Below are 15,991 nucleotides of genomic sequence, written 5' to 3' on the forward strand. Positions count from 1 at the left end.
CTGCTCTCCTGTGGCAGTGCTGCAGAAGCAGTGAGGGACAGTGGAGCACAATGCTATGGGAAGAGCCAGAGTTGGTGGCTCAAGGTGTGTGGGCAACACAGGCATTCCTGGGTGGCAGCATCCATGCCAACCAACTGTGGGATACTTCTGGAACCTCTGACACCCTGATGTCCAATACATCTGCACTTACAGTGTACAGGTATACAAAGCTGAATATATTAAATGCCCTCCTATTTCTCTTCTAGCCACAACCAGGAGCTGCCAGGTTTCAGAAGAGCTGCCAGGTTTCAGAAGAGCTGCAGGGAGAGGAGAACTTGCAGGCCAGGCCTTCCCTCTAGGTTCCACTGGCAACTGAGTCTATCTCCTTCAGCTCTCCTGGAACAGCCTTGTTCTTCTGCATCTGGTGACCCCAATTCTTGAGCTTGAGCTATGCTATTTTAGGATGGCCCCAACATAGAAGGGACAGATTTCAGCAGATTAGTATTGATCTCTGAGATATGCCTTCAGAGAAGAACTGATTTCTTCTGCTGGGATATCCAAGGAACCCCCAGAAAGTAACTGATGAGATATGGATGCAATGCTGAATATTTCACTCATGAATCTCCACCACTAAAAATAGGAGAAGTTTCAAGAATACCCCTTACTGCTTGATCTTCTTTCTCTTCTAAGATCATGTTACACAAACAGTGAAGGTGATTTTCAATGAAAACACCAAAACATCTTTATGGTTTGTGCAGTACTTACAGGAAATGAAAGTACAGGTCTAAAGAATGAAACACATGTTGCAAAGATAAAAATCTCTCCAGCCATGAACAACAGGCCAAATGTTTTGTTATCATGGAAATGCAAACTTGAACCACCAGTAGAAGACAGGGAAAAAAAAAAAAGAGATGGAAAAGGCTGAGAGCAAGTGAACAAACACGTCTGACTGCTTTGTTGAGTGGTAAGACAAGAGGTGGTCAGAGGCAGAATTGATGAACTGTCACAGTGTGACAAATAAGACCTCTGTTGGATGTATTGATTCTGAACAGAGAATGACTCATGGATCTACTTCATTCTTGCTTCATTTACAGACAGTAAAGTACTTGAACAAATCACAGATGCTGCCAAAGGAGTCAGAGAAGAAAAGAATTCTTTCCCATGGATGAGTTTTTGGGGTCAAATTTATTAATAACTGCTTGTTTTGTAGGACAGCTCATGGAGTGGAGCTAATGTTTTGTACAAAGCATCACTGTCTCAATAACTGTACAGATGATTTTTTAGGCATGTTGCACGGTTAAGTCTGACTTGAAGACTCATAAAAATTACCTCATGAAAACCTGAGCATACCAGTATGTGTATTTGTCAACTATAGTTGTATGCACAGGAGCTGATTTTTTTGTGTGTCTCATGGCCTCAAAAATAGTTTAGTAACTGGAACTCAAGAGAGAAAGTTGTTTTCACTATTCTTCTCAATCACTACAAGCTCCAGTATGTTTTTTGCTCTCCTTGTTTCATCATAGAGGATTTATAGGCATTATGCAGAGATTTCAAAGAAGAAAAATTATGTTTCAAAATTGATTTGGGTTAAGCTAAGAGAATTCTAAGAGAATTGTGGGTCATAGATGCCCTGTTTTTATTTTTTTCTTCTTTTTAAAATTCTTGCCTTTACTTGAAGAGTTGAGGTTTTCTTGTAGTAATAATTGTCCTTATATTTGGAAAATAAGCCTTGCAAATTGAATACAGTACATACCAGAGCAATGGCTCTGAGCTGAATACACAAAGTGTAATTCATCAAGGTTCTTTAATTCTGTGGCCAAAGCTGGGTTTTTTCAAGAATTTACCAGGGCCATTCACCATTTTCCTGTAGACTACTATCCTATGTCCTATTTTTCTTCCTTATTTTGATGGAACTTTTTTTCCACTACCAGCTTTCCTGTCAGAACTGCAACCTCTCTCTACCCACTCTCTTCTCTACTGCTAATGTAGCCAGGAGTCCAGCAATAACCACTACAGAACTACTAGAATAACTAAAAGTATAATGTTTTAAACCTTGAATCCTTCTGTTAAATATAATTTTAGATCTTTAACATACAGAAAAAGAAAATGCAGTAACGTTTAGACACATGTATTATTACTGCAAAATTCTCTCAGTCCCTTCCCCAGTTCAGAGGGCAATCTCCACTCAACAAGCCTGCTGCTCTTTCCCAGGAGGAGACAAGAAAGAGGAGCAAAACATGAGGTGTTCCCTGCCCCTGCCACAGAGCACTCCCAGTTCCAGCAGCCACAGCCTGGCTTTCTGTGCCAGCCTGTGAGGGGTGCAAGGGGCAGCTCTGGTGCCTTTCCTGGCAGGAGCTGACTCCTGCTTCAGGCCAGAGATGTGGAGTGCTGGCTGCTGCCAGCAGACTGGGATGGGAAGGAACAGCAAGGATCTGCCTTCCTCAGCTATTCTACAGGCCTATTGCAATTTATATGGGAATTACAAAAACTCATGTAGTCCATTTATAGATGTGCTGATTAAGTTTAGAAGAAATCACTTTAAATTATCTGGCAAGAGCAAAAACTATTCCTTTGTGCATTGTCAGCCTTGAGTAACTCAGTCTGGAACTATTTCACCAATTGTTTAGATGTCTGGGTTTAATACAGAGATTAGAGAGGGGAAAGTTAGGGCAGAGTTGACCCCAACTGCCAAACTGTTTGCAGAAGGGAATAGTGAGTTAGCTTTGATCCAATACACATTTGAAATAAATATTCAGTTACTTCTAACACCAGATGGGCACAGCTAAAAACAAGGGCCTGGCTGCATACTTAATTTAAAATATACCAAACTCATTGTAAATTAAGAATAGCAAAATACTCTTCAGTCTGTTCCTGCAGACCATGCTCCCTCACCCCTCTTTCACCTCCCACCCTGCTCCTCCACAGCTCAGGGGTAGCTGAAGCAGAGCAAAATGTCTTCACTCCCCTTCTGCAATCCAAGAGCAGTCTCTACAGCCTAGCTATCCTGCTTGTACTGGGACTTCCTCTCATTTCAAAGGAATACTTCTGCAGAAAATTTCCTGTCATAAACAGGAAAACATCCACTTAAGAACTATGTCACAGTTTGTTCAGTAGGAGAAACGGACAGTTAGTGTGTGGAAATTCCCTCTCTTGACCTTTACAAGGTGAAAGGTGAGAGCACTACAGAGAGTACCAAATGTGATTGTGTTGGGTAAGGATTTATGTAATTAGATACATCTGGAGGAAAGGATAACACGTCATGACACAGCCTGAACCAACTTTGCTTACTTAAACTGCCAGGACAGCTCTGTTTACAAGCCACATGCTTGCAGTGCAGTGACTGACTCAGTCAGGCAAAACCCATCAGGTACAGCAGCAGCAGATGACAAGGCTGAACCATTTTAGACTTTAGGGAGATTTGGATTTTTTTTCTATTGACAATATGGCAAAAATACTTTCCATTCTACAATATCTTTTAATAAGGAGTCAACTTTAATGTCTAATTTAAAATGCTACAGTAAGGAAGCAATGGATTGAAAGGAGGTGCTGTCTGGTGTTGCAGTTTTACAGTCACTATGTGTGCAGTGCCTTCAAATCAAATGGGCTCACCATTCCCTAGACCTCAAAAAAAAAAAAAAAATCTTTCTTCCTATCTTCATGCTGCCTCCTTATTTTTTTTTCAGGAATTGAGTAATTTATGCAACCACATCATAATTTCTACCCGGAAACAGACCAAGAATAAAACCCACCTGGACAAAAGGGCAATTGGGGATTATATTTACAAACCAAGAGTGTCATAAATCAGAGAAACTGCCACAAGATGTTCCAGTACATCTGTCAAGTCAATAATATTCATAATGATTTGCTAAGTGCTGGCTATGAGGACTGAAGTTGCCTGGGAAGTCACATATCTAGCTTTCTAGAATGTCAGAACACTTTGGGAATTAAATGAGTAAAAATTTTACCTTCAACTTTTGCTTTTTTTCTCTCTCCTCTTATCCCTCAAGATACCTGTGCCTTGCCACTCCCCAAGATGCCTAAGACATGGAATTACCAATGTTAGGCTGTTTGAAACAGAGAGGAAAATTTCATCAATGTATTCTCATTCTAATCATATGACTAAGAGCTAGAGTCTTGGTCTTCAGCAGAACAGCTGCAGTTCTGGAAGCTAAGTCATGAAGTTCAACAGTACTTTTTGTTAAATTTAAATTTAGACCAGAATGCATTTAAATTACTGTTTTTGTCACATAAATCTTAGGCCTTCTTTTGTGTTTAACAACATCCTTTATTTTGCCATTCTCTCTAAATCCCATAAGGGACAGGTTTCAAAGAAACTAATAATTTGCAAATAGTAACACTTAAGAGTGTGTTAGAAACAGCAACAATCTCATTTTCTCTTTCAACCACACTGCATACTAACTACATCCTCTAACAGAAAAGTTTATAAAACAATATCTTGACTGGGTCTAATAGATGCAGTAATCAATCCCTGAAAAGGACACAGACTGACCCACACTTGGAGACTCAAAATAATTTAGCTTTTTGACAAGTTAAATAATTCAGCTTCTGGCAGGCTGGACAGCTTTAACCTAAGTCCTCAGAAACACTGCTCATTTACCACCTCTCTAGTCAAGCAGAAATCACAGCACACCTCTCTTCAAAATGGGACTCTCATGCTACCCCAGCCAGCCAGCTTGACCTCAGTGGCCTTCACTCTTGGCTTTTTCCATCCTTTGTGCTCTGCCTCCCACTTCTCTCACATTATTTCTCTTCTCCATCTTCTCAGTTCAGCACTGTGCTTCCCTGTGCAGACTGAGGAGCCTCACAAGGCAGGCTGTAAATGCCACATGTGTGCCACTCCACATTTTCCATCTGGCTGTCACGGCGTGAGGACAGGAGCCTCCAGAAAAGGATGTTTTGTGGCAGAGCCAGCCTCAAAGGACAGACTGCAGCATTCAGGGAGGTCAGCATTCACAGATGGGAGACTGCTTGGCAGCAACACCATAACCAGGAAAGCAACACATCAACAGATTACTGTGGCCTTCCCCTCCCTCATCTGAAAAGAGTTTGGAGACAGAAGAAAGGATTGCTCTCCTCTGCTTTGTGGGTTTCTTTCTGTTTTTAGCAGTCTTGAAAAAAAAGTCAGAAAACAAGAATGCATGCTTCTTGTTAGAAGGATCCAAAATAAGAACAAAACCAGTCCTTTTTTGACATGTTACAACACAGAAGTTCAGAGTCATGAAGAAATAAAACAGGATCTGCCAGCATCCAGAATGATCTCGCATTTAAACTATGTTTCCACTTGGAAAAAACTATAAACTCAATAGTTAACGCTGTAATTGTGTATAATGACATCTAGCATTAAAAAAATTAAAAGGATCCCAGTTAGTTGAGAGGATCAATGCAGGGAAAAGTCTTTAGTAGTCCATGTGTCTAGAAGATTATTTCTTTTGGGTAGTGAAGCAGCTATTTTGTTGTTTAGAGTGCAAATATAAACTTCCCATGCCAAAACAGGAACTATTCAGCCCGTGAGTATCTACAGGTCTACGGCAGAAATAATGGGCTTCTCCAATCTCTCATGTAATGACTCCATACTCCCAAAAAACAGGATCCAGAAAACAGGAGCAGAAAAAGACTGGCAGAAACCCTAATGATTAATATTTTTTGTGCATAACAAAATGTAATAATCATTCACAGCAACTTAACTCATAGCTAAGAGAATCCTCTTCTAGATAAGCTGGGGTGAGCCCAAGTTACTGTTCTTTGTGTAGGAAGGAAAGGCAGGTCTTCCCAAAATCCTCCTAATCAGTAAACAGCTGGATTCAAGAGAAATTTGACCTGTACCTATATGGAACAACATAAATGAAAGTTGATGCCTCCACAGAATCCTCCTGGAGCTCTTTGGCATCATGGATCCCAAAGTGCTTCCTTAGCCCAAGCTAAGGAGAAACTGAAAGGCAATTTATGCTGTTCAGCATGCTAATACCTCCTAGCAAGATTTCTGATCAGAAATCAGGAGTAATTCTCTGCCAAAATCAGGTTGGCTCTTTGTTTGATTGCCTCCAGTTTCCATTCAGAATCCTGTTTCAAGCTCCCACAGTGGGAAAGGCATGCACTGAGCAAGGACATTCTTTTCCCCTCCTCATCTTTGGCAGCACAGATCTGTCTTTCTACATGTTAAAACATTGTGCCACTATGTTCTGCCTGGAATTCTTCTCAGATAATTAAAACTTCCTCCCTGATCACACCCAAACAACTTGTGAACTTTTTTTGCTATTTTTGTAGTAAGTAAAGTGCTCTCTTTGTGAGACAGTATCTCATGCAACTACACTGCCACTCTGACACACTTTTCAGCAAGTTTTATCTAACCTCCTCAGCTCACTTTTATCTACATAGATCAGTATACATTACTTCCTAACAACAGCTTTAAAGCAATTCTTAGAACAAAAATGTATTTCTTGTAATGAATGAAAGTGAATTTCTTCTTTTATTAACAAGCTCATCAATAAATTAATTTTAATTTTGAGAGTGTGAAAATTTAAATTCTGGCTTTGAAATATGTGTGAGCAGCTACTTTGCTACTCCTAATTTAGAGTAAATTTGATTGACAAAAAAACCCAATAATCTTAAGCCAATTCTTAGTGAAGTGCTACAAGGGAGTATCAAGAAGTCTCAAACATAGGTTTCTCACTGACAAAGGAGCAGGATTTTTCTTCTACAAATCAAATGGAAAGAACTGAAACCAGTTTGAGCCACCCTTGTTAAACAGGACTCAAGTCTCAAAGCAATAGGAAATGAAATAATATTTAAATGTGTACAGGATGTGGTTTGAACTAAGCAAGGGGTTATTTTAATGACAACTTTTACCAGCATAACTATATTAGACTAAATTTTCTACACAGCAGATTTACCCAATTCCCCCAAATCCCTATTACTATGAAAACTTACACAACCACATAGAGTTTCTGTAATTATGTTATTATTGACACCTTAGCTGTAACTATAAACACTGAATATATGAGGAAATGTATGACATTTTACAGCTAATACAGGCAAATATCTAGAAGAACCATCTTCCCACTAGTAATTTTTAATTTGTGAAACTCAGATAACTCTTTGAACTTCATTGTGAATGTGCAACAAAGTATTTGCTCATTTTCTCTAGAGGATAACTAATAATGAGGCACTCACTGTTTTACAACCAGTATACACAAAACACTTAATGAATATTTAACCAGCACTTACATTTTCACACTGCATCTTTCTGGATTTTATGTGGGAAACATTCAGTCCATCAATAACAATATCAAACGGAAGTCGATTTTCAACAAATGTTTGAAAGGCCTCCAATTCCTGAAATAAATAAATAAATAAACACAAGGGAATAATATGCTGAGTTTAATAGAAAGAAATTCTATTCAATTTTTATTTAAAAAGGAAACAAAGCCCAAATGTCTCACTTTTCCTTTTTTGGCTACACTTCACATCATTAACAACCACACCAAAAAAACCCACCCCATCTTTTAAGCCATAAGTCTTACATTGGATACGTCCAATAAAACCATTACAAGCAAAAATTACATTACAACCAAAACCCAAAAGTTTGCAGTTATCCAAATTTTCAAAATTACAATCTGAGCTGTGCACTTCCATAAAGTTACATGCTATAGTCATTGTCCCACAGCAGCTGCTGAACAAAGCAACTTTTACAGTCCAGTAGACAGCTTCACCACTACTAGCTCTCAGCATGTCCAAATGCAAAATAATGATCATACTTAGGTTCTCTGAAAGAATGATGAAATCTCTGAATGCCAGTCAATATTTAAATAAACATCCATTTAGAAAGACAGGACTCTATCTGTGAGAAACACGTGGCTTTAAGGCTAAAACCATAAACTTTCTTACTAGGTCAGAAATGTAAGGCACTGATTGAACACAACATCCAGTTTTTCCCTCATAAGGAAATCACAACTGCTTTAGGTTTGAGAGTCCATAAGACAAGAACAGACTACAGAGCTATAATAAAATCCTCAGGAGTTTCTCCCTTGATTTTTGGGGAAAGATTTAGTAGTTTTTTTGCAGACACTTGCATAGGATTTGTACTGTTTACTTATGACTGTTTTTCATAAGACCAAGAACTCTGCATTATCCTGATGGGCAGTGACCTAGTTGCATAAATTATCTTTCTAGTAACAAGTAAGATTTATTTATCACTGACAGAGTCTTCACAATCCAGGCTATAAATTAACTTTCACAGGAACTCAAAACAATTAATATTTCATGCCTTCTGCAAAGGATTCAAGAAGTACTCTTCTAATCTTGCCTTCTTCCATGTAGCAATATGGCAACATACATCTAAATAAAAGCCACTGCCTCAGCACCCAAAAACATACAGAGCATATACAATTCTTCCTTGGAGAAAGAAATGAAAGAAAGAATTCATTTTTCCAGAAAATACAACACTGTCAGGCAGTAACAAATGATCACTTCAAATTTAGTTGGAATGCTTATGACAAATTATACTAGGAAAAGGGCTACTGGTACTAAGAGTACAAACCCAGCAAGGTAAGATGGCTCACTCAGCTGTTAAAATTTCAGGAATAATTTCCAGGTGAACAGAGGTGTACCAGTCAAAAGCACAGTGGTAAGAACATGGACAACACAGGACAACACAGACAACTCAGTCTAGCACCCTGAGAATCAATCACCTGTTATGTGATCTTTCATTTCTCCATGGCTTAAATAAATGTTACTACTGAGAAAGTATAAAACACTGGACAAGGAAATTATCATCTAAAACAAAAATAAGTTGTTGGCACTTGTGAAGTATTTTCCCCACTCCTCTGCCCTAATCTCAAAGTATTTTCCATAGATGAATAAAAATTCTCATTGCCATCTGACAGGGACACCAAGACATAGAAGGAAGTCACTAGGAAAGGCAGTGGCAGGGATAGCAAGTACAAAAAAGTGCAAAACCAAACAACACAGATTCCTGACTTCTGGGCTTACACCACCCATGGACCTCCATGGTTCAAAATCTGGTGAGCCATCACTGCAATACTGTAAGGCTGTCTGAAATGTGGAAGATGAAAAGAAGCAAAAGACATGTAGCCCAAAGGAAATTAAGGTAGAAAAGCTCTGAGACAAAGATGAGTGAAAATAGAAAAAACAAAAAGTGGAAGCAGGTGAAACATGTGGTAAACATTTTCTCAGTGCTAACAATTGGCAGTATTATTTCAAGTAACATAGTTCCAGTCGAGACATTTTTAAGAAGCAAACTGTACAAGTAATCCTGTCTTTATGGACTCAGTTCAATACAAACCAAGCACTTTGCAGAGAGTTTTTCAAGTGGTATTTTACTTCAAGTGACAATAGTTATAGAGCAGTTCCTGAAAAGGGGGTTTGCCCTGATGGGCAGAGTAGACTGTTTTGTTCAGGGAATACTACAGCATGAGCTGGGGAAGCAGCAGAGGGGTTCAGTGGGTCTGCACTCTCCTCTGCCCACTCTTGGCTTGGATCCCTCTCATCTTCCAGAAGAGCAGATGGTGCAGGGCTGCCAGAAGGGTCCTGCTGAGAGGCACCAGGATAGGCTCAGCACTCCCCAGAAAGCATCTCCGGGCTCTCTGGGGTTTACTCCTGGAGCTGGGGGATGCTGCAGCTTTTTCAGTGTCATTCCTTTGGCCACTGCATGCTTCTGCACCATCTCCTCCTGTCCATGTCTCTCAACATTCTGAACAGATGCCTGCCAGCCAGCACGCCCTGGCAGCCTCCCAGATCAGCTCAATGCTTTGCTTCTCTAGGCACAAACAGTGCAAAACAGGCAGGGAAGGTTTGCTGGTGGCAAGGAGACTTAATCAGGCAGGGAAATGAGGAGTTAATAGCAAAGTGCAGAAGACAAATGGCCAACTTTAATTCATGTCACCAACTACAGAAGACTCCAATAAAAAGCCTCAGACAGACTAAAACTCCCAAGGGTCAGTTTATTTTCTCCTCACCACCCATATTTCCCCAGCTACGCATGAGAGTGTGTTCTTTCTTTTTCCAGAAAAAAAAATACATCAAGAATGACAGAGAAGGTCTCCTCCCCTGAGAGACAGGTTTTGAGCTGCCATATTTCTCATCCTCTCTGGACACAGGGAAGGAAAAGGGCAAAGCCTGGCAATAAGCAGCAGGCTACCTCATCCAGACACAATATAAATACCCAAAGACTTACACGGTAGGAGTGTACTGGGTCTGGCTGAGCTGGAGTTAATGCTCCCCACAGCACTAAGGCTGTGTCTCCAACATTCCCCCTCATCAGTAGGCTGGTGGTGGGCAAAATCCTGGCAGGGAACATCCCCAGGACAGCTGACTCAACCTGACCAAAGGGATATCCCATCCATGAGACACCTCCTCAGAACAACACCCAGGAGAAAGAAGGGGGCAAGGACAGGGTGTTTATTATTATGACCATTATTTTCTGGAGCAACTGCTATGCATACTGATGCTTTACTTCCCAGGGAGTGGCTGGACATCACCTGGCAATGGGAAGTAGAGAACACTTTTTTTTTCTTTTTTTTTCACTTCTGCATGCCGCCTTTGCTCTTGCTTTAATAAACTGTCTCTATCCTGATTCACAAGTGTTTTTCCATCTCATTTTATACCCCTAACCTTGTCCTGTTGAGAGGAGTGATAGAGCAGCTTGGTGGGCAGCTGGTGTCCAACCAAGAGCAACCCACTACAAAGAGAGAAAGTAGGCAATTCAAAGAATGCCGATCTTTTAAGGATTGGGATTTGTCTGGATTTTATGCAGCTCTTACTTCAGCCACAGGAGTAAACAGATGATTCATCTACAGTTCCCTAAAGATATCCCCCCCATTAGCTAACTGCTGGAAGAAATTAAAGGCTTTCTTTCTGAACAGTAAATGAAGTAGAGCACAGCTGCAGCTAGGGTACAACTAATCAAGTGAACTCAGACACAATGGCTATCAATGCAGTACAATGATGACATGCAGGTTGCAGAATCCTAGGATATGCTGGGTTGGAAGGGACCCACAGGGATCACTGAGTCCAACTCTCTTAGCCCTGCACAGGACCATCCCCAGGAGTCAGGTTGGTTTAGGCAAAAATAAGCAAGCTATTCACAAAAGCTTACCCTTCCAAATGGAGACTGCAACGTGTGATCCACACACACCCCACAGGTGGTGTATGCCACAGGAGCATTTACTGGAAACATCCTGCTCAACAGGACAGGGGCACTTCTGATGAATTCCTTCAATAAGCCAACAAGTAACAAAACACATTTCTCTCTCTCCCTCCTTCCCCGGCCCCTCCAGGTAAGAGCACCAAAATAAACACAGCAAACCTTACTCTGATTTCTAACTTGGTCTGACTGGGTTCATCTCTCAAAGTTTTTAAGGAAAAGTCCATTTTCCTTATGGACTCGAAAACATGACTCAAACAGAAGGAACTAAACTAAAACCATATTTTGTATTGCTTCATAAGGCTCAGGTTCTGCAGAGGAGCACTGCAATACAGCAGGGCTGTTACCTCACTGCAGGGCTTCCCCCCACACACAGCACAGTGGCTCCAGTGATAACCTGTTTCACAACATGAACAAAAGAAAAGGGAATTTTAAAAAACCCACCTGATTTCATTCATTGCCTTACTGGGAAAACAGGGGAATGCCAACTATGTAACCTTTAAAAATGATTCACTGCACCTTTTATTAAAAAATCTTTTCTTCACAAATGGATACACACTTGACTAAATCAACTAAAAGAAAAAGCCAGCTATAACCAAATCCATGATGGAATTTATATTGATGTAAAGAATTTTAGAGTTTTAAAATAATTTACTGTTTAATCACTAGGGTGTGGGTGGCTCAAGTCCATTCATATCTTGGCAAAAGCATGAAGAGTTGCATTTTTCTGCATTCCACACCAGCTGGGTGGCTCATGCACTATTTCACCACCAGCTTATACTGGTATGTACTGGTGCTGCCCAGAAAAGGGTGTTCCCACCTTCTCCCTTTCCTCAGCCATTCATTCCTGCCTTTGTTCCCTCACCCACCTATGCACACATCTTAGCACATGGAGAAAGACCCAAGTGGATGAACTCAGCCCATACAAGAGCTCTTAGTCTCCACCAGTTCCTCAGATGAGGTTACAACACAGAGGACTGTCCCAACAAGAAGATGCAGCCAGGAAATGGAATGAGATTGGTAGCAGGGGACACTGCTGGGATCACCTCTTACCACATGTAGCTCTGACTATGCTAACTGGCCAAATGATGAAACAACATTTGATGAAATTAACTCTTAGCCTGGAATATTATAGCAAAGCAAGAGAGGTTGGTTGTAAAAAACCAGAACATTAGGAATTATTGTTTGAAAAAGCAAGCAAGAAAAAAATTACTAGTTTTGCTACTTTAATTAATTCATTTAAAGTTCTTTTAAATAAGTGTACCTCCAGACTTCAAAAGCCTGGTTTACATAGCAAGAAGTATTTGAAAAAGCAGCTGTCATAAATATGAAAATAGTACTATTTGGTAAGACAATACTATTTCAGCTTCTGTAAATACATTTATAGATTTATAGAACAGAAATATAAGTTTTTCTTCCCATACTAGTGTACATATAGATTACAAGTTCAGGACCACAACAAAAATGAGGGAAAGAATTCATTATTAGTATTTACAGACACTATGTTAAACATGATAACAGAAATAAATATTTCAAAACAAAGACAATATAGCTAAACAAGCAGTAAGAGCAATGAGGCTAATCCACAGGAGTATTTTGAAATAATTTTAATGTCTATAACAGTTTTAAGTGTATGAAAAGTTTAAAATCACAGAAAAATTGAATCTCTTGAATATTTTTCTTTTCAAGTCTAAATAAGAAATATGTTGGCAACTAGAAATATAAATCATGCCATTAGCTAAATTCTCAAACCAAAAAGGTCTACTACCTAAATGCCAAAACCCAAAGTAATCTAACATACAAAGGAGTAAATTCACAGAGGACTTACAAGAAGGCTATTATGTTCCTGCCAATGTACAGAGTTCAAAAATAAGAATTAAAATCCACACTAAAATGTATTCAAATCACTGCAGAAAAGGCTGTTTGTCACTTCCCCTGAACAATAGTTTTTGTTCACTTCAGGAATGATGGAGAGACACTAGTTAAATTAAAAAAAGTAAAACTACAATGTTCAACATGTATTTTTTCCAGAAGAAGTTACAATACTTTAAGCTTTGTACAGCAGAAAAAGCAGTGCTTCCTCTCTTGTTTAATGACAACATCCTCAAGTGCAAGGAAACAGCAAATTCTGATTAACAGAATATTATACTGCACTTAATTATAATGTAACTACCCCTATTATCAAACAGGGTGTATTTTAGAGAAGTGAAAACATTTTTAACAGTTTCATAAAATACAATGTTATGGGGATTGCTTTGTTTTCAGCAATGTTTCCTGATATCAGAAGAAAACCACAGGAATGAATATTAAGTGTGAAATAAAATTCAGCTGTCCAACTGAAATCCAGCCAGTTCTTTTTTTAAAGGCACCTTGGTGGAGCACTCTTAAATCTATTTGTTGCTATGCCCGATGGGTTTGAATATTTCCCCTGCAGTTTCAAAGCTTGGAAATCCCCTTGAAACCCTTCTAAACAGGACAGCCTTTCTCAGTATTGTGTCTAGTATCTCTGTGTACTCTGGATTGCACACAATTTGTTTGGCCTCTGAGTTTATAAATAACCCCCGAGTCAGGAACTGCTGTGGCCGCAGCCTTGGGAGGCACTGTGAGGAACAGGAAGGTGCTTGCAGGCACTCACTGGGACTGTGAGGAACAGGAAGGTGCTTGCAGGCACTCACTGGGACTGTGAGGAACAGGAAGGTGCTTGCAGGCACTCACTGGGACTGTGAGGAACAGGAAGGTGCTTGCAGGCACTCACTGGGACTGTGAGGAACAGGAAGGTGCTTGCAGGCACTCACTGGGACTGTGAGGAACAGGAAGGTGCTTGCAGGCACTCACTGTGATGTGCATGTGCAGTGCTGCCTGCTCACAGCCTGTGCCCACAGCGGGCAGTGCTGGCAGGACTCAGCCAACACCCATGGGAACAGAGGTAGAGGAGGGAGATGGCACACTTATCCCGGGCTGACAGAACAGGACTGACACATACCCAAAGCCCCCTTTGGGTCACTCAGGCCTTTGGGGCAAATCATGGAGTTGGAAGGAGAACCAGAGCTCTACAGAAAAAAAAAGTATCAATCTGAAAGGTAAGAGTTAGAGCCCAATGTTCAAGGTTCCTTCCAAATAGCACTGCCTCATTCAGCTGCAAAAGAACACTGAGATGAATGGGCTACTTCCTCTTTGTTGTCCCCTATGTGCTAGAAGAATATGAAAAATCCCTGCTTAGCCCAGACCTAGTGTGGGAATTCACATGAGCACAAACCCATCTCTTCCTGCCTTCTTGACAGCACATACACACCTCCCATGAGCTTCCTTCCCACTGCACAACAGCCCTTTCAGGCTCATCAGAGGTAAGTGGGAGCCACAAAGGGAATGAAATTACAGCATTTGTGTAAACACCCAGGAGCAGCTGCAACATGAAAGTCATCACAGCAAAAGTTGATTCTGCCTCTCAGCACACCAATTATATCCTCTCAGGCTCAATGGCACAGCTCCCAATTAAACGCAGCCAGGGTAAACAAGCATCTGACAGAAAATACCACACAGAAATTTGGTACAGAAGGTGACAATCCTATTGTAGCTGTCTCCTTTCTATGGCAGCCTGCAAGGTTACAGCTCACTGCATTAGATCATCATATGATATCCTAATAGACCTTCTAGAAGCTATCCATAAGGATCTGAATTGTTTTTAATGTGTAACATTTCCTTATCACAGATAATCAGTTTTATAGCTCAGGCAAGCCATCTTTTCAACATATTTGTAAATAGTGTTCACTACCATTCTGATGTACAAATCTATGTTTGCTTTTTTTCCTAAAACTAATTACAAAAAAGACTTACTTGTTTTTAATCTCTGCACCACAAATTACTTTTGGGGGGTCCTCAACAAACGAATCTTTGCTCCTCATTTTCTACTCTGATCACATTTATTCTTAAGTGACAGAAATAAAATAAAGCAATGATGCTGTTGCAAAAGTAAGACAAATAACTATCCCTTAGTGAAGAAAAAACCCAGATTCCAAAAGCATTTATATATTCAATTTGAAACACTGTTGGAAAAAAATATTTAAAGCTCAAAGCAACTCAAACTGTTTCCCTGATTAATCATTTCATTGCAGGAAATATAGATCCACTAAAGAAAACTAGTTAGGAGAAAAGAAGGAATACAAAGCTAAAGTTTCCTATTTGAATTACAGCCACTACCAAAAAAGTGACTGACTGGAAAACCCCCCCACCTTCTCAGATGTATGTACTCACATCCTTATTTAAGCCTCATCACCCAGTTCCCCTCTGGAAGCCCCTGGCTGCAGAAGAAGTCCCACAGTCTGACATACCTAAAATGGGCAGCATATTTTCATCACCACATGTCTGCTTTCATAGCACAAAGGCAACTAAAAAGTCCCAATTTTATTTCTGGAAACACCATGATAGACCATGACACTGTTTTGCCACTGCCCCCACATCCATGTCCCAATTTCACTGAGGAAGCAGACTTCAAGCTGTACAAACAACAGTAAACACCAAGTTCATCTTCACTCAGGGACTACCTGCTGATACAGAACTGGAATGAGATCAACTTGAAACTAACAAGTAGCTGGCCCCACAGTGATAAATTATGGAATTTCAGCTATCACACAGCCTAATAGAATCTACTGACATCAAAATTTAATGGAGTGTATTGAGTTTTTGTTTCATTAGATTGTATGCATTTATTCAATCAGGCTCTCCCACGGGGGGAACATAATTTCTACTACTCTTCAGATTGTGTGTGAAGGTCCTGTTACCCAGAACTCCCTAAATCTCTCTATCTTCAACTGGTACTGCCAATCTAGCCCT

The 15,991-nt window shown here is 40.1% G+C and overlaps 1 protein-coding gene across 2 annotated transcripts in view; it reads right to left on the reverse strand.

The window, feature by feature from the left end:
• The window catches only part of PRORP (protein only RNase P catalytic subunit), a 38,300-nt gene that overhangs the window by 16,490 nt on the left and 5,819 nt on the right, over positions 1-15,991 (reverse strand). For both annotated transcript variants that reach the window (XM_063160372.1, XM_063160373.1), the window contains exon 4: positions 7,225-7,332. In XM_063160372.1, the coding sequence (XP_063016442.1) occupies positions 7,225-7,332 (108 nt within the window). The remainder of the gene's footprint in view (positions 1-7,224; positions 7,333-15,991) is intronic.

The sequence above is a fragment of the Melospiza melodia genome, chromosome 6, assembly GCF_035770615.1.
Source record: "Melospiza melodia melodia isolate bMelMel2 chromosome 6, bMelMel2.pri, whole genome shotgun sequence".
Taxonomy (NCBI): Eukaryota; Metazoa; Chordata; class Aves; order Passeriformes; family Passerellidae; genus Melospiza; species Melospiza melodia.